Raw genomic sequence first — 27,500 nt, forward strand, 5'->3', positions numbered from 1 at the left:
AGATGCTGTCTGCCAGTAGATGCTGTGTGTTGAGTTGTAGATAATAACAGTAGAACACAGGAGGGCCAGTAGATGTTGTCTGCCTGTAGATGCTGTGTGTTGAGTTATAGATAATAACAGTAGAACACAGCAGGGCCAGTAGATGCTGTCTGCCAGTAGATGCTGTGTGTTGAGTTATAGATAATAACAGTAGAAAACAGCAGGGCCAGTAGATGCTGTCTGCCAGTAGATGCTGTGTGTTGAGTTATAGATAATAACAGTAGAAAACAGCAGGGCCAGTAGATGCTGTCTGCCAGTAGATGCTGTGTGTTGAGTTAGATAATAACAGTAGAAAACAGCAGGGCCAGTAGATGCTGTCTGCCAGTAGATGCTGTCTGCCAGTAGATGCTGTGTGTTGAGTTGTAGATAATAACAGTAGAACACAGCAGGGCCAGTAGATGCTGTCTGCCAGTAGATGCTGTGTGTTGAGTTATAGATAATAACAGTAGAACACAGCAGGGCCAGTAAATGCTGTCTGCCAGTAGATGCTGTCTGCCAGTAGACGCTGTGTGTTGAGTTATAGATAAAAACAGTAGAACATAGTAGGGCCAGTAGATGCTGTCTGCCAATAGATGCTGTCTGCCAGTAGATGCTGTCTGCCAATAGATGCTGTCTGCCAATAGATGCTGTCTGCCAATAGATGCTGTCTGCCAGTAGATGCTGTGTGTTGAGTTATAGATAATAACAGTAGAATACAGCAGGGCCAGTAGATGCTGTCTGCCAGTAGATGCTGTGTGTTGAGTTATAGATAATAACAGTAGAATACAGCAGGGCCAGTAGATGCTGTCTGCCAGTAGATGCTGTGTGTTGAGTTATAGATAATAACAGTAGAACACAGCAGGGCCAGTAGATGCTGTCTGCCAGTAGATGCTGTGTGTTGAGTTATAGATAATAACAGTAGAACACAGCAGGGCCAGTAGATGCTGTCTGCCAGTAGATGCTGTCTGCCAGTAGATGCTGTGTGTTGAGTTATAGATAATAACAGTAGAATACAGCAGGGCCAGTAGATGCTGTCTGCCAATAGATGCTGTCTGCCAGTAGATGCTGTGTGTTGAGTTATAGATAATAACAGTAGAACACAGCAGGGCCAGTAGATGCTGTCTGCCAGTAGATGCTGTCTGCCAGTAGATGCTGTCTGCCAGTAGATGTTGTGTGTTGAGTTATAGATAATAACAGTAGAACACAGCAGGGCCAGTAGATGCTGTCTGCCAGTAGATGCTGTCTGCCAGTAGACGCTGTGTGTTGAGTTATAGATAATAACAGTAGAACACAGCAGGGCCAGTAGATGCTGTCTGCCAGTAGATGCTGTGTGTTGAGTTATAGATAATAACAGTAGAACACAGCAGGGCCAGTAGATGCTGTCTGCCAGTAGATGCTGTCTGCCAGTAGATGCTGTGTGTTGAGTTATAGATAATAACAGTAGAATACAGCAGGGCCAGTAGATGCTGTCTGCCAATAGATGCTGTCTGCCAGTAGATGCTGTGTGTTGAGTTATAGATAATAACAGTAGAACACAGCAGGGCCAGTAGATGCTGTCTGCCAGTAGATGCTGTCTGCCAGTAGATGCTGTCTGCCAGTAGATGTTGTGTGTTGAGTTATAGATAATAACAGTAGAACACAGCAGGGCCAGTAGATGCTGTCTGCCAGTAGATGCTGTCTGCCAGTAGACGCTGTGTGTTGAGTTATAAATAATAACAGTAGAACACAGCAGGGCCAGTAGATGCTGTCTGCCAGTAGATGCTGTGTGTTGAGTTATAGATAATAACAGTAGAATACAGCAGGGCCAGTAGATGCTGTCTGCCAGTAGATGCTGTCGACCTGTGTGTTGAGTTATAGATAATAACAGTAGAATACAGCAGGGCCAGTAGATGCTGTCTGCCAGTAGATGCTGTCTGCCAGTAGACGCTGTGTGTTGAGTTATAGATAATAACAGTAGAATACAGCAGGGCCAGTAGATGCTGTCTGCCAGTAGATGCTGTCTGCCAGTAGACGCTGTGTGTTGAGTTAGATAATAACACTGTAAGCGATGGTCCAGTTGGTGGGGTAGTTGCCAGGGATCATCTAAATTCCAGGTAATTACTTACAAATCTGGGGTTATCTGCCAAAACATTTTACATCCTAGGGTTTCTATGGTTTTGTGTGAGAATACAAGACTCTTAGTAACATGAGCACAGAAATCATTCTGTATGTGTTTATTTCATTCCTGGAATTAGTTTGGGCCATAATTCTAATCCCTGTCTAACGCTCTAGGGGTTTTAATGATCCATGTATATTAACTGTTAGTGCAGAGGGTTTACCTACTGTATAGCCCAGTGGTTCCCAACCTGGGGTACTAGGACCCCTGGGGGGTACTTGGCCTATCCACAAGGGGTACATGAGAAGACTCCTGACACCACAAGTCTACTGGTAAAATGAGAATGAATCAAATCAAATGTTATTGGTCACATACACGTGTTTAGCAGATGTTAATGTGAGTGTAGCGAAAAGCTTGTGTTTCTAGCTCCGACAGTGTAGTAATATCTAATATGTAATAACTAACAAATTACACAATATATACCCAATACACACAAATCTAAGTAAAGGAATGGAATTAAGAACATATAAACATACGGACGAGTAATGTCAGAGCAGCATAGACTAAGCTACAGTAGAATAGTATAGAATACAGTATATATACACAGTATATGACGGGCTACTTCAGAGGTTCTCCGGGCAGAAGCATAATGCACTCGGTGGCACAGTAACCCAAACAGGTTGGGAACCACTGCTATAGATAATACACATCAACACATGGAGATAAAACACTATATTATATATTTGACCCTGGTACAGGAAGTACACTAGATAGGGTTTAAGGTGCCATTGGGGACACAGCCCTTGACGTCCTCCCTGTGATGCAGTAGCTCTTCTATTCTCCAGGGACGGGTTCTAAGGTTCCGTCAGGTTTTCATTAGGGAACCGCTCATAAGTCTTTGAAGCGGGAACTCGAGCCAGAACAATCTCAATTTCATTTCCTGAGTTTTTCCCCATTTAACAACTCCTACAAAAGTCAGAGCATTCTCTTTAACAGAGTTTAGAAAATAAAAGCAAGGGGGATCTAAATGTTTTTTTTATTTTTTTATATGTTTCTGGACGCAGGCCCATTTCGCTGGCTCGTTGTGGCAGCAGTGTAGAGAGCGGTGGGCTGTGTTCCAAAAGGCCCTCTATTCCCTATATAGTGCACTACTTTTGACCAGAGCCCTACGGGAGGGAATGGTCCAAAGTAGTGCAATATATAGGGAATAGGGGGCCGTTTGGAATGCACTCGTGGGTCCCTGTCTGAGCTGGTTGGGTTAGAGAGACAACTGAGAGACCGGGGATTCCGGTTGGGTAGTTCCTGTCAGTTGCCTCAGTATGTCTACAAGGACATCCAGGCCAGCTGCAACATGACATTCCCACCACCACCTCTCTCCAGGCCAGCTGCAACATGACATTCCACCACCTCTCCTCTCCTCTCCTCTCCTCTCCTCTCCTCTCCTCTCCTCTCCTCTCCTCTCCTCTCCTCTCCTCTCCTCTCCTCTCCTCTCCTCTCCTCTCCTCTCCTCTCCTCTCCTCTCCTCTCCTCTCCTCTCCTCTCCTCTCCTCTCCTCTCCCAGTATTTGTGTAACACTGTAGGTACTACACATACATACAAGCCTTCTGACATCACATAGAACTGTCCTACTCTAACAAAAAACACATCGCTGTAAATCGCAAGATAATGAGATTTATTGTAATTGTTTGACATGAACGCCATGGGAACGATTCTAGACCACGATAAGGCTTTGACAGACAGTTTCCCTTGGGTGATAAGGCTGAGAGGGGATCTATTGTATCTCTTATCTGGTTAGGAAGCGCTGTCATACTCACAGCTCCTCAAGGAAGTGAAGGTTGGAGAGGGCACCGGAGGACAACAGAGTTAGGTTGTTCATACTCAGATCACTGTGGAAAGAGGAAGAGAGGGTGGCAGAAAGAGAGAGAGAGAGAGAGAGGAGGGAGAGAGAGAGAGAGAGAGAGAGAGAGAGAGAAAGATAGAGAGAGAGAGGAAGGAGAGAGAGAGAGAGAGGGGAAGGAGAGAGAGAAAGAGAGAGAGAGAAAGAGAGAGAGGGGAGGGAGAGCGAGAGAGAGAGAGAGAGAGAGAAAGAGAAAGATAGAGAGAGAGAGGGGAAGGAGAGAGAGAAAGAGAGAGAGAGAGAGAGAGAGAGGGGTGAGAGAGAGAGAGAGAGAGAGAGAGAGAGAGAGAGATGGGAGAGAGCGAGAGAGAGAGAGAGAGAGATGAGAGAGAGAGAGAGGGGGCAGAAATAGAGAAAAAAGAGGGGGAGAGAGAGTGAGAGAGAGAGGGGGACATAAAGAGAGAGAAAGAGGAGAGAGATTAACATTACAGATCACAACACTTTTCCAGCTGTTCTGTTTATGTATTGAGAACTGAAACATCATGTGACTAAGCTCCAAAAGTTGAGTGAAACTGTGAAAATGCGACAATTTAATCGTTAGTTTCCCCCCAACTCATAATTTCAGCAAATTTTCCACTGTCAGTTATACGTCTCTATTCTGTGGGTGTTGGATTTCTGGAAGAGTGTAAGAATACAGCTGTGCTGTGATGAGGTCAAACACACACACACACACACACACACACACACACACACACACACACACACACACACACACACACACACACACACACACACACACACACACACACACACACGTCATTCACATCTATACAGCACGCCCCGGAGATGACAGCAGCTCAGCGTATTACATGTTGTAACCTAGTATGTTCACATGGTTTAACAATATCTCCAATGTTTCCCTTCCTCAGCGCAGCTATCTACTAAATCTCTCCCCCTTATCTCAGATTTCAACAGAGCCAGGTGGAGTTCTCCGGAAGCCCCAGAACAAACACCTGACTGTACAGTCCGATCCCTCGACTTCACACTACATCAAAGGGAGCGGCGAGGGGAACGGGAAGGAGTCAACACAACACCTTAATGAGATACATACACATCAAACACTAGGACGGAGGTGAAGGAAGGTGGGGACTGAGGAGGGTCAACACTGACTGGCCTGACTGGGGGAGTGCCCTGTGCAGTCAGTGGACCTGGGATATAGTGGGACCTGGACAGCTCCCTATTCCCTATATAGTGCACTAAGGCCCATAGGACTCTGGTCAAAAGCAGTGCACTATAAAGGGAATAGGGTGTCATTTGGGACATAGTAAAGTACAGCAGGGCAGTAAAACAGCGTATCCAGTGAAGTGACACCAACAGGGGTCTTAACATAAACATCTGTCAATGATATAAAACAGCTCTCGGACCAATTGTGTGTGTGTGGCTGAGTGTGTGAGGCTGTGAGTGTGTGTAGCTGAGTGTGTGAGGCTGTGGGTGTGTGTAGCTGAGTGTGTGAGGCTGTGGGTGGGTGCAGCTGAGTGTGTGAGGCTGTGGGTGTGTGTGGCTGAGTGTGTGAGGCTGTGGGTGTGTGTGGCTGAGTGTGTGAGGCTGTGGGTGTGTGTAGCTGAGTGTGTGAGGCTGTGGGTGGGTGTGTGTGTGTGTGTGTGTGTGTGTGTGTGTGTGTGTGTGTGTGTGTGTGTGTGTGTGTGTGTGTGTGTGTGTGTGTGTGTGTGTGTGTGTGTGTGTGTGTGTGTGTGTGTGTGTGTGTGTGTAGCTGCAGCCTCCACGGCCGTGGGAACTGGACACAATATAAACCATCGTCTTTCGGACTTCTAGGAGTTGTAGGTTAGTGTCCCAAATGGCACCCTATTACCTATATAGTGCACTACTTCAGACCAGAACCCTATTCCCTATATAGTGCACTACTTTAGACCAGAGCCCTATTCCCTATGTAGTACACTACTTTAGACCAGATCCATTTTCCCTATATAGTACACTACTTTAGACCAGAGCCAATGGGCCCAGGTCAAAAGTAGTCCACCTTATAGACTGCCATTTGGGATAGACCATGAGATTCAGAATAGGTTTTTCCAGCCTTCAGATAAGAGTCAGTCAGAGTGAGGGGTGGACAGGACAGTATATCAGGGCCTTCAGATAAGAGTTAGTCAGAGTGAGGGGTGGACAGGACAGTATATCAGGGCCTTCTGATAAGAGCCAGTCAGAGTGAGGGGTGGACAGTATATCAGGGCCTTCTGATAAGAGTCAGTCAGAGTGAGGGGTGGACAGTATATCAGGGCCTTCTGATAAGAGTCAGTCAGAGTGAGGGGTGGACAGGACAGTATATCAGGGCCTTCTGATAAGAGCCAGTCAGAGTGAGGGGTGGACAGGACAGTATATCAGGGCCTTCTGATAAGAGTCAGTCAGAGTGAGGGGTGGACAGGACAGTATATCAGGGCCTTCTGATAAGAGTCAGTCAGAGTGAGGGGTGAACAGGACAGTATATCAGGGCCTTCTGATAAGAGTCAGTCAGAGTGAGGGGTGGACAGGACAGTATATCAGGGCCTTCTGATAAGAGTCAGTCAGAGTGAGGGGTGGACAGGACAGTATATCAGGGCCTTCTGATAAGAGTCAGTCAGAGTGAGGGGTGGACAGGACAGTATATCAGGGCCTTCTGATAAGAGTCAGTCAGAGTGAGGGGTGGACAGGACAGTATATCAGGGCCTTCTGATAAGAGTCAGTCAGAGTGAGGGGTGGACAGTATATCAGGGCCTTCTGATAAGAGTCAGTCAGAGTGAGGGGTGAACAGGACAGTATATCAGGGCCTTCTGATAAGAGTCAGTCAGAGTGAGGGGTGAACAGGACAGTATATCAGGGCCTTCTGATAAGAGTCAGTCAGAGTGAGGGGTGGACAGGACAGTATATCAGGGCCTTCTGATAAGAGTCAGTCAGAGTGAGGGGTGAACAGGACAGTATATCAGGGCCTTCTGATAAGAGTCAGTCAGAGTGAGGGGTGGACAGGACAGTATATCAGGGCCTTCTGATAAGAGTCAGTCAGAGTGAGGGGTGAACAGGACAGTATATCAGGGCCTTCTGATAAGAGTCAGTCAGAGTGAGGGGTGGACAGGACAGTATATCAGGGCCTTCTGATAAGAGTCAGTCAGAGTGAGGGGTGGACAGGACAGTATATCAGGGCCTTCTGATAAGAGTCAGTCAGAGTGAGGGGTGGACAGGACAGTATATCAGGGCCTTCTGATAAGAGTCAGTCAGAGTGAGGGGTGGACAGGACAGTATATCAGGGCCTTCTGATAAGAGTCAGTCAGAGTGAGGGGTGGACAGGACAGTATATCAGGGCCTTCTGATAAGAGTCAGTCAGAGTGAGGGGTGGACAGGACAGTATATCAGGGCCTTCTGATAAGAGTCAGTCAGAGTGAGGGGTGGACAGGACAGTATATCAGGGCCTTCTGATAAGAGTCAGTCAGAGTGAGGGGTGGACAGGACAGTATATCAGGGCCTTCTGATAAGAGTCAGTCAGAGTGAGGGGTGGACAGGACAGTATATCAGGGCCTTCTGATAAGAGTCAGTCAGAGTGAGGGGTGGACAGGACAGTATATCAGGGCCTTCTGATAAGAGTCAGTCAGAGTGAGGGGTGGACAGGACAGTATATCAGGGCCTTCTGATAAGAGTCAGTCAGAGTGAGGGGTGGACAGGACAGTATATCAGGGCCTTCTGATAAGAGTCAGTCAGAGTGAGGGGTGGACAGGACAGTATATCAGGGCCTTCTGATAAGAGTCAGTCAGAGTGAGGGGTGGACAGGCAGTATATCAGGGCCTTCTGATAAGAGTCAGTCAGAGTGAGGGGTGGACAGGACAGTATATCAGGGCCTTCTGATAAGAGTCAGTCAGAGTGAGGGGTGGACAGGACAGTATATCAGGGCCTTCTGATAAGAGTCAGTCAGAGTGAGGGGTGGACAGGACAGTATATCAGGGCCTTCTGATAAGAGTCAGTCAGAGTGAGGGGTGGACAGGACAGTATATCAGGGCCTTCTGATAAGAGCCAGTCAGAGTGAGGGGTGGACAGGACAGTATATCAGGGCCTTCTGATAAGAGTCAGTCAGAGTGAGGGGTGGACAGGACAGTATATCAGGGCCTTCTGATAAGAGCCAGTCAGAGTGAGGGGTGGACAGGACAGTATATCAGGGCCTTCTGATAAGAGTCAGTCAGAGTGAGGGGTGGACAGGACAGTATATCAGGGCCTTCTGATAAGAGTCAGTCAGAGTGAGGGGTGGACAGGACAGTATATCAGGGCCTTCTGATAAGAGTCAGTCAGAGTGAGGGGTGGACAGGACAGTATATCAGGGCCTTCTGATAAGAGTCAGTCAGAGTGAGGGGTGGACAGGACAGTATATCAGGGCCTTCTGATAAGAGTCAGTCAGAGTGAGGGGTGGACAGGACAGTATATCAGGGCCTTCTGATAAGAGCCAGTCAGAGTGAGGGGTGGACAGGACAGTATATCAGGGCCTTCTGATAAGAGCCAGTCAGAGTGAGGGGTGGACAGGACAGTATATCAGGGCCTTCTGATAAGAGTCAGTCAGAGTGAGGGGTGGACAGGACAGTATATCAGGGCCTTCTGATAAGAGTCAGTCAGAGTGAGGGGTGGACAGGACAGTATATCAGGGCCTTCTGATAAGAGCCAGTCAGAGTGAGGGGTGGACAGTATATCAGGGCCTTCTGATAAGAGTCAGTCAGAGTGAGGGGTGGACAGGACAGTATATCAGGGCCTTCTGATAAGAGTCAGTCAGAGTGAGGGGTGGACAGTATATCAGGGCCTTCTGATAAGAGTCAGTCAGAGTGAGGGGTGGACAGTATATCAGGGCCTTCTGATAAGAGTCAGTCAGAGTGAGGGGTGGACAGGACAGTATATCAGGGCCTTCTGATAAGAGCCAGTCAGAGTGAGGGGTGGACAGGACAGTATATCAGGGCCTTCTGATAAGAGTCAGTCAGAGTGAGGGGTGGACAGTATATCAGGGCCTTCTGATAAGAGTCAGTCAGAGTGAGGGGTGGACAGTATATCAGGGCCTTCTGATAAGAGTCAGTCAGAGTGGGGGTGGACAGGACAGTATATCAGGGCCTTCTGATAAGAGTCAGTCAGAGTGAGGGGTGGACAGGACAGTATATCAGGGCCTTCTGATAAGAGTCAGTCAGAGTGAGGGGTGGACAGGACAGTATATCAGGGCCTTCTGATAAGAGTCAGTCAGAGTGAGGGGTGGACAGGACAGTATATCAGGGCCTTCAGATAAGAGTTAGTCAGAGTGAGGGGTGGACAGGACAGTATATCAGGGCCTTCTGATAAGAGCCAGTCAGAGTGAGGGGTGGACAGGACAGTATATCAGGGCCTTCTGATAAGAGCCAGTCAGAGTGAGGGGTGGACAGGACAGTATATCAGGGCCTTCTGATAAGAGTCAGTCAGAGTGAGGGGTGGACAGGACAGTATAGCAGGGCCTTCTGATAAGAGTCAGTCAGAGTGAGGGGTGGACAGGACAGTATATCAGGGCCTTCTGATAAGAGTTAGTCAGAGTGAGGGGTGGACAGGACAGTATATCAGGGCCTTCTGATAAGAGTCAGTCAGAGTGAGGGGTGGACAGGACAGTATATCAGGGCCTTCTGATAAGAGTCAGTCAGAGTGAGGGGTGGACAGGACAGTATATCAGGGCCTTCTGATAAGAGCCAGTCAGAGTGAGGGGTGGACAGGACAGTATATCAGGGCCTTCTGATAAGAGTCAGTCAGAGTGAGGGGTGAACAGGACAGTATATCAGGGCCTTCTGATAAGAGTCAGTCAGAGTGAGGGGTGGACAGGACAGTATATCAGGGCCTTCTGATAAGAGCCAGTCAGAGTGAGGGGTGGACAGGACAGTATATCAGGGCCTTCTGATAAGAGTCAGTCAGAGTGAGGGGTGGACAGTATATCAGGGCCTTCAGCTACGCCAATGAAAACAAATCAAAGAAATCAAAAGAAAAGAACTCCCAAAGCGACAAAGGCCTTGACTGAACAATCGTTAAACAACAGCGTCTGTAATACCAAGAGGAGGAACATGGTTCTGAGCTCCTCCGGACACTAAGCCAACACAACTGGGCTTGTTATTACACAGAGTCAACAACAACAAGAAGAACAACAACAACCATGTCAGGAATAAACACACAACTACCTGTCCACAACCACAGATGGACTGTTACATAGTCAAATGGTGTACGTCTCTTTCTATCATTAACAGTTGCTTTTGTCCATCTAATTATCTAGATAGTCTATGAGAAGCTGAAGTGTCCATCTAATTATCTAGATAGTCTCTGAGAAGCTGAAGTGTCCATCTAATTATCTAGATAGTCTCTGAGAAGCTGAAGTGTCCATCTAATTATCTAGATAGTCTCTGAGAAGCTGAAGTGTCCATCTAATTATCTAGATAGTCTCTGAGAAGCTGAAGTGTCCATCTAATTATCTAGATAGTCTATGAGAAGCTGACGTGTCCATCTAATTATCTAGATAGTCTCTGAGAAGCTGAAGTGTCCATCTAATTATCTAGATAGTCTCTGAGAAGCTGAAGTGTCCATCTAATTATCTAGATAGTCTATGAGAAGCTGAAGTGTCCATCTAATTATCTAGATAGTCTATGAGAAGCTGAAGTGTCCATCTAATTATCTAGATAGTCTCTGAGAAGCTGAAGTGTCCATCTAATTATCTAGATAGTCTATGAGAAGCTGAAGTGTCCATCTAATTATCTAGATAGTCTATGAGAAGCTGAAGTGTCCATGTAATTATCTAGATAGTCTATGAGAAGCTGAAGTGTCCATCTAATTATCTAGATAGTCTATGAGAAGCTGAAGTGTCCATGTAATTATCTAGATAGTCTCTGAGACGCTGAAGTGCAGCATTGTGGTTCTGAAACTCCTCTGGGTACGGGCCAGGCCAACAGCACAGTGTGATTTACAGCTTCCCTGCTTGTTTTAGTTGGAAGGTTGTCAGGTCTGTTGTATTACAGTAGGCAGACAGACATATGAGGCAGAGGGACTCAAATCATCTAAATGTGTCTGTCTGAACACATTGAAATGGCCTGTCTTCACAAATGTGATTTCCAGCTACAGTGGTAACTTAGCATACAAGTCACAGCCAATCTACTCTCTCATCACTACACGTGTGGTGTTGTTATTTTGACAACACCACAACAGATGGTAACTAACAATCATTTTTCAGGATTCTTTTTTTAATTCGGATCCCCATTAACTGTTGAAGAAGCAGCTGCTATTCGTCCTGGAGTCCACACAAAACATAGAACATGACAAAATACAGAACACTAATGGAGATGAGCTTTCTGTATGAAATATGAACCCAGCCTGGGGACAGTATATTAATTACATGACACAAAGCATTGCCACATCACAGTAATCTAATTTTAAGTGGCATCCTATTCCCTGTAAAAACTCTAAAGGTTCTGAGCACTTATGGAAATGGCACATTTCAGTGATACAGTGCATTCGGAAAGTATTCAGACCCCTTGACTTTTTCCACATTTTGTTACGTTACAGCCTTATTCGAAAATTGCTTAAATATTTTTTTTTTCAGCAATCTACACACAAAACCCCATAATGACAAAAACATGTTTTTAACTGAAATATAACATCTGCTTAAGTGTTCAACCCTTTGCTCAGTACTTTGTTGAAGTGCCTTTGGCAGTGATTACAGCCTCGGGTCTTCTTGGGTATGATGCTACAAGCTTGGCACACCTGTATTTGGGGAGTTTCTCCAATTCTTCTCTGCAGATCCTCTCAAGCTCTGTCAGGTTGGATGGGGAGCGTCGCTGCACAGCTATTTTCTCTCCAGAGATGTTCGATCGGGTTCAAGTCCGGGCTCTGGCTGGGCCACTAAAGGACATTCAGAGACTTGTCCCAAAGCCACTCCTGCGTTGTCTTGGCTGTGGGCTTAGGGTTGTTGTCCTGTTGGAAGGTGAACCTTCACCCCAGTCTGAGGTCCTGAGTGCTCTGGAGCAGGTTTTCATCAAGGATCTTTCTGTACTTTGCTCCGTTCATCTTTGCCTCAACCCTGACTAGTCTCCTAGTCCCTGCCGCTGAAAAACATCCCCACAGCATGATGCTGCCACCACATGCACTGTCAGAACATGATGCTGCCACCACCATGCTTCACCGTAGGGATGGTGCCAGGTTTCCTCCAGACGTGACACTTGGCATTCAGCCCAAAGAGTTCAATCTTGGTTTCATCAGACCAGAGAATCTTGTTTCTCATGGTCTGAGAGTCCAATACGTGCCTTTTGTCAAACTCCAAGCGGGCTGTCATGTGCCTTTTACTGAGGAGTGGCTTCCGTCTGGCCAATCTACCATAAAGGCCTGATTGGTGGAGTGCTGCAGAGATGGTTGTCCTGGAAGGTTATCCCATCTCCACAGAGGAACTGGAGCTCTTTCAAAGTGACCATCAGGTTCTTGGTCACGTCCCTGGCCAAGGACCTGCACCCCCGATTGCTCAGTTTGGCCATGCGGCCAGCTCTAGGAAGAGTCTTGGTGGTTCCAAACTTCTTCCATTTAAGAATGGTGGAGGCCACTGTGTTCTTGGGAACCTTCAATGTTGCAGAAATGTTTTGGTTGCCTACCACAGATCTGTGTCTCGACACAATCCTGTCTCGGAGCTCTAAGGGCAATTCCTTCGACCTCATGGCTTGGTTTTTGTTCTGACATGCACTGTCAACTGTGGGACCTTATATAGACAGGTGTGTGCCTTTCTAGATCATGTCCAGTCAATAGAATTTACCACAGGTGGACTCTAATCAAGTTGTAGAAACATCTGAAGGATTATCAATGGAAACAGGATGCACCAGAGCTCAATTTCAAGTCTCAAAGTCTCACAGCAAAGGGTCTGAATACTTATGTAAATAAGGTATTTCTGTTTTTAATTTTTAATACATTTGCAAAAATGTCTAAAAACCTGTTTTTGCTTCGTCATTATGGGGTATTGTGTGTAGATTGATGAGGGGGGGAAAAGTATTTCATACCTTTCAGAATAAGGCTGTAATGTAACAAAATGTGAAAAAAGTCAAGGGGTTTGAATACTTTCCGAATGCACTTCATAAATAAATGTATGTATGTATGTATGTATGTATGTATGTATGTATGTATGTATGTATGTATGTATGTATGTATGTATGTATGTATGTAGGTGCCTGTTTGCGAGTGTGTGTGTGCGCTTTTGTGTGTGTGTGTGTGTGTGTGTGTGTGTGTGTGTGTGTGTGTGTGTGTGTGTGTGTGTGTGTGTGTGTGTGTGTGTGTGTGTGTGTGTACATGCTTGTGTGTGTATAGATCTAGGGGTGTTAGTGAGGGGCCAGAAGGGGCGGAGGGAGGGGCCACAGCTACTCAGTGTCTTTCCCAAGGGTCTAAAGTATCACACTGATTCTCTATGAGGAGGAGAGTTACACACTGATTCTCTATGAGGAGGAGAGTTACACACTGATTCTCTCTGAGGAAGAGAGTTACACACTGATTCTCTATGAGGAGGAGAGTTACACACTGATTCTCTATGAGGAGGAGAGTTACAGACTGATTCTCTATGAGGAGGAGAGTTACAGACTGATTCTCTATGAGGAGGAGAGTTACACACTGATTCTCTATGAGGAGGAGAGTTACAGACTGATTCTCTATGAGGAGGAGAGTTACAGACTGATTCTCTATGAGGAGGAGAGTTACAGACTGATTCTCTATGAGGAGGAGAGTTACACACTGATTCTCTCTGAGGAGGAGAGTTACAGACTGATTCTCTATGAGGAGGAGAGTTACAGACTGATTCTCTCTGAGAGTTACAGACTGATTCTCTCTGAGAGTTACAGACTGATTCACTCTGAGAGTTACAGACTGATTCTCTATGAGGAGGAGAGTTACAGACTGATTCTCTATGAGGAGGAGAGTTACACACTGATTCTCTCTGAGAGTTACAGACTGATTCTCTCTGAGAGTTACAGACTGATTCACTCTGAGAGTTACAGACTGATTCTCTATGAGGAGGAGAGTTACACACTGATTCACTCTGAGAGTTACAGACTGATTCTCTATGAGAGTTACACACTGATTCTCTATGAGGAGGAGAGTTACAAACTGATTCTCTCTGAGTTACAGACTGATTCTCTATGAGAGTTACAGACTGATTCTCTATGAGGAGGAGAGTTACACACTGATTCTCTCTGAGGAAGAGAGTTACACACTGATTCTCTATGAGGAGGAGAGTTACACACTGATTCTCTATGAGGAGGAGAGTTACAGACTGATTCTCTATGAGGAGGAGAGTTACAGACTGATTCTCTATGAGGAGGAGAGTTACACACTGATTCTCTATGAGGAGGAGAGTTACACACTGATTCTCTATGAAGATGAGAGTTACAGACTGATTCTCTATGAGAGTTACACACTGATTCTCTATGAGAGTTACACACTGATTCTCTATGAGAGTTACAGACTGATTCTCTATGAGGAGGAGAGTTACACACTGATTCTCTATGAGGAGGAGAGTTACACACTGATTCTCTATGAGAGTTACACACTGATTCTCTATGAGAGTTACACACTGATTCTCTATGAGAGTTACAGACTGATTCTCTATGAGGAGGAGAGTTACACACTGATTCTCTATCAGGAGGAGAGTTACACACTGATTCTCTCTGACAGTTACAGACTGATTCACTCATGACAGTTACAGACTGATTCTCTCTGAGAGTTACAGACTGATTCTCTCTGAGGAGGAGAGTTACAGACTGATTCTCTCTGAGGGTTACAGACTGATTCTCTCTGACAGTTACAGACTGATTCACTCTGAGAGTTACAGACTGATTCTCTCTGAGTTACAGACTGATTCACTCTGAGTATCACACTGATTCTCTATGAGGAGGAGAGTTACAGACTGATTCTCTCTGACAGTTACAGACTGATTCTCTCTGACAGTTACAGACTGATTCTCTATGAGGAGGAGAGTTACAGGTGGATTCTCTCTGAGGAGGAGAGTTACAGACTGATTCTCTCTGACAGTTACAGACTGATTCTCTCTGACAGTTACAGACTGATTCTCTCTGAGGAGGAGAGTTACAGACTGATTCTCTCTGAGAGTTACAGACTGATTCTCTCTGAGAGTTACAGACTGATTCTCTCTGACAGTTACAGACTGATTCTCTCTGAGAGTTACAGACTGATTCTCTCTGAGAGTTACAGACTGATTCTCTCTGACAGTTACAGACTGATTCTCTCTGAGAGTTACAGACTGATTCTCTCTGAGAGTTACAGACTGATTCTCTCTGACAGTTACAGACTGATTCTCTCTGAGGAGGAGAGTTACAGACTGATTCTCTCTGAGAGTTACAGACTGATTCTCTCTGAGAGTTACAGACTATTTCTCTCTGACAGTTACAGACTGATTCTCTCTGAGGAGGAGAGTTACAGACTGATTCTCTCTGACAGTTACAGACTGATTCTCCCTGACAGTTACAGACTGATTCTCTCTGAGGAGGAGAGTTACAGACTGATTCTCTCTGAGGAGGAGAGTTACAGACTGATTCTCTCTGAGGAGGAGAGTTACAGACTGATTCACTCTGAGGAGGAGAGTTACAGGACAGCTGAAACACATAGGGAAGCCCCCCCCTAAACTCTGGAGGACACTCACTCTTGTCCCCAACACACAGAGACAGCGGCCCAGCAAAACAAAGGCTGGCTTGTAGCCAGTATACTCACTGGTCTGGGTGAGTTTGTGTGATACCTATCAATATTGTCTAGCTCCTATTGGCTGAGTAGCTTCACCAATAGATGGAGTCACCATGTCTGCAATGTGTACAATAGACAAGTGGAGGGGGAAATAGATAGGCCTTCATTAGTTTGACGTAGTCGCTGCAAATAAAAGCCCAATGTATCTGTTTGACTCCAGAGGGTTTTTAGAGCCAGTTGGAGCAGAGTGAGCCAAGCATGGGAGCAGATAACACATACACAGAGCTGGAGACCAAGATGCAATCTGTCTGAAAACCCTAGTGTCATAAACATCATCCAGATATTCATTACATGACATAATCACACAAGTGTTTTCTTTCCACCAATGCTGTGCGATCATTACAGATATCATTGAATATTCCTCGGATTAACGGAAGGCAAAGGGGGGTTTGATCGGCTGCCAAAACAAACTGCTTGGTATTTGGTAACACGGGGCTCCAGAACCCGGCTCCACTCAAGACAATAAAACACCAGGCGTGGATGCATCAGGTTTCCATGGGTCATAACAGCAGAATGGTTCTGCACCTGCTGTGCCCGGCCCGCCTGCCGCTCTATTGTAACTTGTAACATCTGGCATTCCTCGTACACACCCACCGCACCCCAACCACCTGTAGCAGGATTAGGGGTACAGTCAGGGGTAGGGGGCAGGGGTCAGGGTAGGGGTTGGGGTTAGGGGTAGGGGTTAGGGGTTGGGGGTAGGGGTTAGGGGTTGGGGGTAGGGGTTGGGGTTGGGGGTTGGGGGTAGGGGTAGGGGTCAGGGGTTAGGGGTAGGGCTGGGGGTAGGGGGTTGGGGTAGGGGTTAGGGGTTAGGGGTAGGGGTAGGGGTAGGGGTAGGGGTTAGGGGGTAGGGGTCAGGGGTTGGGGTAGGGGTAGGGGTTAGGGTAGGGGTTAGGGTAGGGGTTGGGGGTAGGGGTTAGGGGGTAGGGCTGGGGTAGGGTTAGGGGTCAGGGGTTAGGGGTAGGGGTTAGGGGTAGGGGTCAGGGGTTAGGGGTAGGGGTTAGGGGTAGGGGTTAGGGGTAGGGGGTAGGGGTTAGGGGTAGGGGTAGTGGGTATGGACACCCTGGTTGTGTCTAAAATGGCACCCTATTCCCTATTTAGTACACTACATTTGACCAGGTTCCATAGTGTTCCCATAGAGCTCTAGTCAAAAGTTGTGCACTACTCTATATAGAGAATAGGGTTCAGTTTAGGATGTAGACCCCCATATGAGTTCCCAGTGCCCCTTACACCACGAAGTATGATGACCCAGCTCTGGCTCTGATAAGGGGGGTGATGACCCAGCTCTGATAAGGGGGGTGATGGTCCAGCTCTGATAAGGGGGGTGATGGCCCAGCTCTGATAAGGGGGGTGATGACCCAGCTCTGATAAGGGGGTGATGACCCAGCTCTGATAAGGGGGGTGATGGCCCAGCTCTGATAAGGGGGGTGATGGCCCAGCTCTGATAAGGGGGGTGATGGTCCAGCTCTGATAAGGGGGTGATGACCCAGTTCTGATAAGGGGGGTGATGACCCAGTTCTGATAAGGGGGTGATGATCCAGCTCTGATAAGGGGGGTGATGGTCCAGCTCTGATAAGGGGGGTGATGACCCAGCTCTGATAAGGGGGTGATGACCCAGCTCTGATAAGGGGGGTGATGACCCAGCTCTGATAAGGGGGGTGATGACCCAGCTCTGATAAGGGGGTGATGGCCCAGCTCTGATAAGGGGGGTGATGGCCCAGCTCTGATAAGGGGGGTGATGACCCAGCTCTGATAAGGGGGGGTGATGACCCAGCTCTGATAAGGGGGGTGATGACCCAGCTCTGATAAGGGGGGTGATGACCCAGCTCTGATAAGGGGGGTGATGGTCCAGCTCTGATAAGGGGGGTGATGGTCCAGCTCTGATAAGGGGGGTGATGGTCCAGCTCTGATAAGGGGGGTGATGACCCAGCTCTGATAAGGGGGGTGATGACCCAGCTCTGATAAGGGGGGTGATGACCCAGCTCTGATAAGGGGGGTGATGACCCAGCTCTGATAAGGGGGGGTGATGGCCCAGCTCTGATAAGGGGGGTGATGACCCAGCTCTGATAAGGGGGTGATGACCCAGCTCTGATAAGGGGGGTGATGGCCCAGCTCTGATAAGGGGGGTGATGACCCAGCTCTGATAAGGGGGGTGATGACCCAGCTCTGATAAGGGGGGTGATGGTCCAGCTCTGATAAGGGGGGTGATGGTCCAGCTCTGATAAGGGGGGTGATGACCCAGCTCTGATAAGGGGGGTGATGGCCCAGCTCTGATAAGGGGGGTGATGGCCCAGCTCTGATAAGGGGGGTGATGACCCCGCTCTGATAAGGGGGGTGATGACCCAGCTCTGATAAGGGGGGTGATGACCCAGCTCTGATAAGGGGGGTGATGACCCAGCTCTGATAAGGGGGGTGATGGCCCAGCTCTGATAAGGGGGGTGATGACCCAGCTCTGATAAGGGGGTGATGGCCCAGCTCTGATAAGGGGGGTGATGGCCCAGCTCTGATAAGGGGGGTGATGGTCCAGCTCTGATAAGGGGGGTGATGGCCCAGCTCTGATAAGGGGGGTGATGACCCAGCTCTGATAAGGGGGGTGATGACCCAGCTCTGATAAGGGGGGTGATGACCCAGCTCTGATAAGGGGGGTGATGACCCAGCTCTGATAAGGGGGGGTGATGGCCCAGCTCTGATAAGGGGGGTGATGACCCAGCTCTGATAAGGGGGGTGATGACCCAGCTCTGATAAGGGGGGTGATGGTCCAGCTCTGATAAGGGGGTGATGGCCCAGCTCTGATAAGGGGGGGTGATGACCCAGCTCTGATAAGGGGGGTGATGGCCCAGCTCTGATAAGGGGGGTGATGACCCAGCTCTGATAAGGGGGGTGATGGTCCAGCTCTGATAAGGGGGGTGATGACCCAGCTCTGATAAGGGGGGTGATGGTCCAGCTCTGATAAGGGGGGTGATGACCCAGCTCTGATAAGGGGGTGATGACCCAGCTCTGATAAGGGGGGTGATGACCCAGCTCTGATAAGGGGGGTGATGACCCAGCTCTGATAAGGGGGGTGATGACCCAGCTCTGATAAGGGGGGTGATGACCCAGCTCTGATAAGGGGGGTGATGACCCAGCTCTGATAAGGGGGGTGATGACCCAGCTCTGATAAGGGGGTGATGACCCAGCTCTGATAAGGGGGGTGATGGTCCAGCTCTGATAAGGGGGGTGATGGTCCAGCTCTGATAAGGGGGGTGATGACCCAGGCTTCAGTGTAGCATTGTGGGGCTCGGTAATACACACACAGAGAGAAACACACGCACGCTTGTATACAGAAACATGCGCACACACACACACACGCACACGCACGCACTCACACACACACACACACACACACACACACACACACACACACACACACACACACACACACACACACACACACACACACACACACACACACACACACACACACACACACACACACACACACACACCCCTACACTGCCAGCACACAGTAGTCAATGGAGAACCTCTGGAGTGCTAACAGGAAGCAGGAAATGCAGCCGGACTCCAACAAAATGCAGGAAGCTTTATTAATGTTAAACAGTAACTGGCTTAACATACATAGTCAATTACCATTCATAGGTTCAAGGATTTACGAGGTGACACAACGTTCCACTGAAATAAAGTCTCCTTGACAACGGTTACATTGACGAGAACATAGACCTGTATGATCTGACTCAGGCAGCCCAGGACCAGGCCTGCCGTTATGGCATGACTTCTCACAACCTAGCAAATACCATTACCACAGAGAAGCTTATTCCCATGTTAACAGAGTCATACATCAATACTCAGTATATCTCAGTAGAAACAGAAACTGAACATGTAAACAAACAAAGCTGGCAGTCAGATTGACTTTCAGGTTTGACAGATGGACTGTTAGTGGGACACTGGGTCTGTGTTTGACAGATGGACTGTTAGTGGGACACTGGGTCTGTGTTTGACAGATGGACTGTTAGTGGGACACTGGGTCTGTGTTTGACAGATGGACTGTTAGTGGGACACTGGGTCTGTGTTTGACAGATGGACTGTTAGTGGGACACTGGGTCTGTGTTTGACAGATGGACTGTTAGTGGGACACTGGGTCTGTGTTTGACAGATGGACTGTTAGTGGGACACTGGGTCTGTGTTTGACAGATGGACTGTTAGTGGGACACTGGGTCTGTGTTTGACAGATGGACTGTTAGTGGGACACTGGGTCTGTGTTTGACAGATGGACTGTTAGTGGGACACTGGGTCTGTGTTTGACAGATGGACTGTTAGTGGGACACTGGGTCTGTGTTTGACAGATGGACTGTTAGTGGGACACTGGGTCTGTGTTTGACAGATGGACTGTTAGTGGGACACTGGGTCTGTGTTTGACAGATGGACTGTTAGTGGGACACTGGGTCTGTGTTTGACAGATGGACTGTTAGTGGGACACTGGGTCTGTGTTTGACAGATGGACTGTTAGTGGGACACTGGGTCTGTGTTTGACAGATGGACTGTTAGTGGGACACTGGGTCTGTGTTTGACAGATGGACTGTTAGTGGGACACTGGGTCTGTGTTTGACAGATGGACTGTTAGTGGGACACTGGGTCTGTGTTTGACAGATGGACTGTTAGTGGGACACTGGGTCTGTGTTTGACAGATGGACTGTTAGTGGGACACTGGGTCTGTGTTTGACAGATGGACTGTTAGTGGGACACTGGGTCTGTGTTTGACAGATGGACTGTTAGTGGGACACTGGGTCTGTGTTTGACAGATGGACTGTTAGTGGGACACTGGGTCTGTGTTTGACAGATGGACTGTTAGTGGGACACTGGGTCTGTGTTTGACAGATGGACTGTTAGTGGGACACTGGGTCTGTGTTTGACAGATGGACTGTTAGTGGGACACTGGGTCTGTGTTTGACAGATGGACTGTTAGTGGGACACTGGGTCTGTGTTTGACAGATGGACTGTTAGTGGGACACTGGGTCTGTGTTTGACAGATGGACTGTTAGTGGGACACTGGGTCTGTGTTTGACAGATGGACTGTTAGTGGGACACTGGGTCTGTGTTTGACAGATGGACTGTTAGTGGGACACTGGGTCTGTGTTTGACAGATGGACTGTTAGTGGGACACTGGGTCTGTGTTTGACAGATGGACTGTTAGTGGGACACTGGGTCTGTGTTTGACAGATGGACTGTTAGTGGGACACTGGGTCTGTGTTTGACAGATGGACTGTTAGTGGGACACTGGGTCTGTGTTTGACAGATGGACTGTTAGTGGGACACTGGGTCTGTGTTTGACAGATGGACTGTTAGTGGGACACTGGGTCTGTGTTTGACAGATGGACTGTTAGTGGGACACTGGGTCTGTGTTTGACAGATGGACTGTTAGTGGGACACTGGGTCTGTGTTTGACAGATGGACTGTTAGTGGGACACTGACTGGGTCTGTGTTTGACAGATGGACTGTTAGTGGGACACTGGGTCTGTGTTTGACAGATAGACTGTTAGTGGGACACTGGGTCTGTGTTTGTGTGTGTATGTTCACACTCATTTCTTGTTTTGTGGTCGTAAAAGGTAATCAGCCCTGACTTTGTTCATGTCTGAGGGTGAAGGGGGTTGTAGTTGGCCCATATTGGTCTAGACAAACCTTGAACCGCTTCTCAACGCATAAATATCTCATGTGTTAGAGGAGTTTCCACACTACTCATACTCCTGGCTGTATCAATCAATGTAGAGGGACATGTCAAGACTGTATGCGTCCCAAATTGCACCCTATTCCCTATTTAGTGCACTACTTTTGACCAGGACCCATAGGGCTCTGGTTAAAAGTAGTACACTAAATAGGGAAGAGTGTGCCATTTGGGAAGCATACACGTATTTTATTGCCAGTCCAGTCCTGAGGCAGTCGCCCGGCTGGTAGATCTCACATACACAATATTTCCATTCTAGCTGGTTCCGTTCTAAAGGCCTGTCTGTCACAGGGGTTTTCACAGAGAACAAGCCAATTTACTGCAGTGCCAATTACAACCGCCACATTTGGCCAAGTTTATTTTTCCACCTGCGGAGGTCGCGGTTCAGACGTCTTGGAGAGTTGTTTTCAGATGAATTAAATGATTTATCTGGCGCGATGCTCGGACTTGCTAAGCGCCCGTTCTCTTTCAACAGAGAGCACCAGTGGAATGGAACGGATCTCACATGAGATTTCAACAACACACTGTAGTATGTCACAACAAAAAAACCATTTTCTTCCTAGATAAATATAAAAAAAGGTTGGGCAGATGTATTCGTTTTAAACTCATTTCAAACTCATTTAACACGCCGCCAGGCCAGCGGTGTGTCATTTCATACCCCCAAAAAAGTTAAAAAGTTAAAGAGAAAACAACACTTTGGTTGTATTCCAAATGGGTCCTGGTCAAAGATTGTGCACTGCATAGGGAATAGGGTGGAATTTAGGAGGTAACCTTCTGCTTCAGTGTGAATCGTTTCCACTGCTCACATATCCTCTTGCTCTTTAAACACCTCTATCAGCACTGAGCCCTATGGTGAGAGACCTATCACCCCTCCCCTACACCACCATGTCTGAAGAGCCCTATGGTGAGAGACCTATCACCCCCTCCCCTACACCACCATGTCTGAAGAGCCCTATGGTGAGATATCCATCACCCCTCCCCTACACCACCATGTCTGAAGAGCCCTATGGTGAGATATCCATCACCCCTCCCCTACACCACCATGTCTGAAGAGCCCTATGGTGAGAGACCTATCACCCCCTCCCCTACACCACCATGTCTGAAGAGCCCTATGGTGAGAGACCTATCACCCCTCCCCTACACCACCATGTCTGAAGAGCCCTATGGTGAGATATCCATCACCCCTCCCCTACACCACCATGTCTGAAGAGCCCTATGGTGAGAGACCTATCACCCCTCCCCTACACCACCATGTCTGAAGAGCCCTATGGTGAGAGACCCATCACCCCTCCCCTACACCACCATGTCTGAAGAGCCCTATGGTGAGAGACCCATCACCCCTCCCCTACACCACCATGTCTGAAGAGCCCTATGGTGAGAGACCTATCACCCCTCCCCTACACCACCATGTCTGAAGAGCCCTATGGTGAGAGACCTATCACCCCTCCCCCACACCACCATGTCTGAAGAGCCCTATGGTGAGAGACCCATCACCCCTCCCCTACACCACCATGTCTGAAGAGCCCTATGGTGAGAGACCCATCACCCCTCCCCTACACCACCATGTCTGAAGAGCCCTATGGTGAGAGACCCATCACCCCTCCCCTACACCACCATGTCTGAAGAGCCCTATGGTGAGAGACCCATCACCCCTCCCCTACACCAACATGTCTGAAGAGCCCTATGGTGAGAGACCCATCACCCCTCCCCCACACCACCATGTCTGAAGAGCCCTATGGTGAGAGACCTATCACCCCTCCCCTACACCACCATGTCTGAAGAGCCCTATGGTGAGAGACCTATCACCCCTCCCCTACACCACCATGTCTGAAGAGCCCTATGGTGAGAGACCTATCACCCCCTCCCCTACACCACCATGTCTGAAGAGCCCTATGGTGAGAGACCCATCACCCCTCCCCTACACCACCATGTCTGAAGAGCCCTATGGTGAGAGACCCATCAGCACCCAGCCTGAGGTGAAACAGTGACAAGCCGAGTACAAACAGAGTATCACTATATGAATGGAGATGAATGGGGCCTGGAAGAGTCATTAGCAGAGAGCAGCACACTCTCATTCATTTAACACAGCTGGCCAGCCCGGGTCAGGACAGCTAAGATATCTAACAGACCTCAGGTCGTCTGTGTGTGTGTGTGTGTGTGTGTGTGTGTGTGTGTGTGTGTGTGTGTGTGTGTGTGTGTGTGTGTGTGTGTGTGTGTGTGTGTGTGTGTGTGTGTGTGTGTGTGTGTGTGTGTGTGTGTGTGATATCTAACAGACCGGACGGAACAGGCAGCAGCTCTCTAAGATCAATGAAGAGAAGTCAGAGCTCAACCAACTCCAGAATAAACGAGAAATGATCCCCTTGGAGTGAAAGAAGGCAGAACTAGAAATGATCACCTTGGAGTGAAAGAAGGCAGAACTAGAAATGATCACCTTGGAGTGAAAGAAGGCAGAACTAGAAATGATCACCTTGGAGTGAAAGAAGGCAGAACGAGAAATGATCACCTTGGAGTGAAAGAAGGCAGAACGAGAAATGATCACCTTGGAGTGAAAGAAAGCAGAACTAGAAATGATCACCTTGGAGTGAAAGAAGGCAGAACGAGAAATGATCACCTTGGAGTGAAAGAAGGCAGAACTAGAAATGATCACCTTGGAGTGAAAGAAGGCAGAACGAGAAATGATCACCTTGGAGTGAAAGAAGGCAGAACGAGAAATGATCACCTTGGAGTGAAAGAAAGCAGAACTAGAAATGATCACCTTGGAGTGAAAGAAGGCAGAACTAGAAATGATCACCTTGGAGTGAAAGAAAGCAGAACGAGAAATGATCACCTTGGAGTGAAAGAAGGCAGAACGAGAAATGATCACCTTGGAGTGAAAGAAGGCAGAACTAGAAATGATCACCTTGGAGTGAAAGAAGGCAGAACGAGAAATGATCACCTTGGAGTGAAAGAAGGCAGAACTAGAAATGATCACCTTGGAGTGAAAGAAGGCAGAATGAGAAATGATCCCCTTGGAGTGAAAGAAGGCAGAACTAGAAATGATCACCTTGGAGTGAAAGAAGGCAGAATGAGAAATGATCCTCTTGGAGTGAAAGAAGGCAGAACTAGAAATGATCACCTTGGAGTGAAAGAAGGCAGAACTAGAAATGATCACCTTGGAGTGAAAGAAGGCAGAACTAGAAATGATCACCTTGGAGTGAAAGAAGGCAGAACGAGAAATGATCACCTTGGAGTGAAAGAAAGCCAGGTCAAGTCAGAGCTTATCATTTATGCAGAGAGTAGGAGAGCATTTTAGGACAGTGGAGAATGTGTTCGTCCCAAATAGCACCTTATTTCCTATATAGTGCACTACTAAGTAGTATGAAAGGAATAGGCCCTTAGGGCTCTGGTCGAAAGTAGTGCACTATAGGGAAACCAGGCCCTAAGTAGTGCACACTAGGGAAACCAGGCCCTAGGTAGTGCACTATAAGGAAACCAGGCCCTAAGTAGTACACAATAGGGAAACCAGGGCCTTAGGGCTCTGGTCAAAAGTAGTGCACTATATTGGGAATACGATGCCATTTAGGACTCACATTGTGTGTGTTTCTGTTTGTTTACGTGAGTTGCAGTCCAGCGCTATGGAAACCACTGAGCCGTCGAAAATCCAAGACAGCGAACCTCCATATCCCGTTTACACTTGTGCATTCTCCATCAGAGGCTATTTTGGTCTGCTTGGGGAAAACAAGGGGAGCGACTGTGGAAGCATGCGGGTGTACTGGATTCCCGGGATAGTTCTCTCCCCCTTTTCTACAGAGGGATCAGAGGAGGACCTGGCCTCCCCTTTAAGGCAGACAACAGAGGGATCAGATGAGGACCTGGCCTCTCCTTTCAGCCAGACTACAGAGGGATCAGAGGAGGACCTGGCCTCCCCTTTAAGGCAGACAACAGAGGGATGAGAGGAGGACGTGGCCTCCCCTTTAAGGCAGACAACAGAGGGATCAGAGGAGGACCTGGCCTCCCCTTTCAGCCAGACAACAGAGGGATCAGAGGAGGACCTGGCCTCCCCTTTCAGCCAGACAACAGAGGGATCAGAGGAGGACCTGGCCTCCCCTTTCAGCCAGACAACAGAGGGATCAGAGGAGGACCTGGCCTCCCCTTTCAGCCAGACAACAGAGGGATGAGAGGAGGACTTGGCCTCCCCTTTCAGCCAGACAACAGAGGGATCAGAGGAGGACGTGGCCTCCCCTTTCAGCCAGACAACAGAGGGATCAGAGGAGGACCTGGCCTCCCCTTTAGGGTAGACTACAGAGGACCTGGCCAACCCTTTAAGGAAGGCTACAGAGGGATCAGAGGAGGACCTGGCCTCCCCTTTATGCCAGACAACAGAGGGATCAGAGGAGGACATGGCCTCCCCTTTAAGCCAGACAACAGATGGATCAGAGGAGGACCTGCCCTCCCCTTTAAGCCAGACAACAGAGGGATCAGAGGAAGACCTGGCCTCCCCTTTAGGGTAGACTACAGAGGACCTGGCCTCCCCTTTAAGCCAGACTACAGAGGGATCAGAGGAGGACCTGGCCTCCCCTTTAGGGTAGACTACAGAGGACCTGGCCAACCCTTTAAGGAAGGCTACAGAGGGATCAGAGGAGGACCTGGCCTGCCCTTTAGGGTAGACTACAGAGGACCTGGCCAACCCTTTAGGGTAGACTACAGAGGGATCAGAGGAGGACCTGGCCTCCCCTTTAGGGTAGACTACAGAGGACCTGGCCAACCCTTTAGGGTAGACTACAGAGGGATCAGAGGAGGACCTGGCCTGCCCTTTAGGGTAGACTACAGAAGACCTGGCCAACCCTTTAAGGAAGGCTACAGAGTGATAAGAGGAGGACCTGGCCTGCCAATAAGTCCTTGAGAAAAACCACCAGGAAAGAACTGGGCTGTGGAGTCCATCCCAAATGGCACCCTATGTCCCTACTGTTGGCCAGGGATCAGGAACTACAGGGCTGCGAGCAGCCCTGGTTAAAAGTAGTGCACTACATAAGCATACGGCACCATTTGGTGTACAGACTGTGTGACATCAGGGTCGTGCGAGTGGACTATGTGAAAACTACATGAGTTCCGCAGAACATGAAAGCACCCTTTGGCCTCGGTCCGCAATGCTCCTGTGTCTTTACGAGAGCTTCTTTAGACTCTAAACAGCCTTGTGTATGGGTTCCCCAGAGAGTGATACAAATACAACCTTTACACCCCTGCAGAATAAAGACATCAATGCTCCTTGAAACAGGCTCCACAGGAGCAGATTTAAGGCACCGTCCAGTGGGATAAGCCCCAGGGCTTTGTACCCAGCACCATGAAACGACCTTCCGCTTCTCAGGACAGCTGCTTCTCCAGGGGAGGGTTCATGCAAATTCAGCCTCCCCAGTAATTCATCCCTAACCCCGTCACATTCAGCCTCCCCAGTAATTCATCCGTAACCCCGTCACATTCAGCCTCCCCAGATATTCAACCCTGAACCCGTCACATTCAGCCCCCCCAGGCCTTCATCCCTGACCTGTCACATTCAGCCTCCCCAGGTCTTCAGCCCTTACCCATCACATTCAGCCCCCCCAGGTCTTCAGCCCTGAACCCGTCACATTCAGCCTCCCCAGGTATTCATCCCTAACCCCGTCACATTCAGCCTCCCCAGGTCTTCAGCCCTGAACCCGTCACATTCAGCCTCCCCAGGTCTTCAGCCCTTACCCGTCACATTCAGCCTCCCCAGGTCTTCAGCCCTGTTCCGTCACATTCAGCCCCCCCAGGTCTTCAGCTCTGGCCCGTCACATTCAGCCTCCCCAGGTATTCAGCCCTGTCCCGTCACATTCAGCCCCCCCAGGTCTTCAGCCCTTACCCGTCACATTCAGCCCCCCCAGGTCTTCAGCCCTTACCCGTCACATTCAGCCTCGCCAGGTATTCAGCCCTGGCCCGTCACATTCAGCCCCCCCAGGTCTTCAGCCCTGGCCTGTCACATTCAGCCTCCCCAGGTATTCATCCCTATCTCGTCACATTCAGCCTCCCCGGGTCTTCAGCCCTGACTCCGT

The 27,500-nt window shown here is 48.6% G+C and overlaps 1 protein-coding gene across 2 annotated transcripts in view; it reads right to left on the bottom strand.

The window, feature by feature from the left end:
- LOC106609731 (leucine-rich repeat-containing G-protein coupled receptor 5) overlaps positions 1-27,500 on the bottom strand; it is a 193,826-nt gene that overhangs the window by 122,085 nt on the left and 44,241 nt on the right. For both annotated transcript variants that reach the window (XM_045722416.1, XM_045722415.1), the window contains exon 2: positions 3,928-3,999. In XM_045722416.1, coding sequence (XP_045578372.1) covers positions 3,928-3,999 — 72 coding nt within the window. The remainder of the gene's footprint in view (positions 1-3,927; positions 4,000-27,500) is intronic.

This window comes from Salmo salar, chromosome ssa07 (assembly GCF_905237065.1).
Source record: "Salmo salar chromosome ssa07, Ssal_v3.1, whole genome shotgun sequence".
NCBI classification, from domain to species: Eukaryota; Metazoa; Chordata; class Actinopteri; order Salmoniformes; family Salmonidae; genus Salmo; species Salmo salar.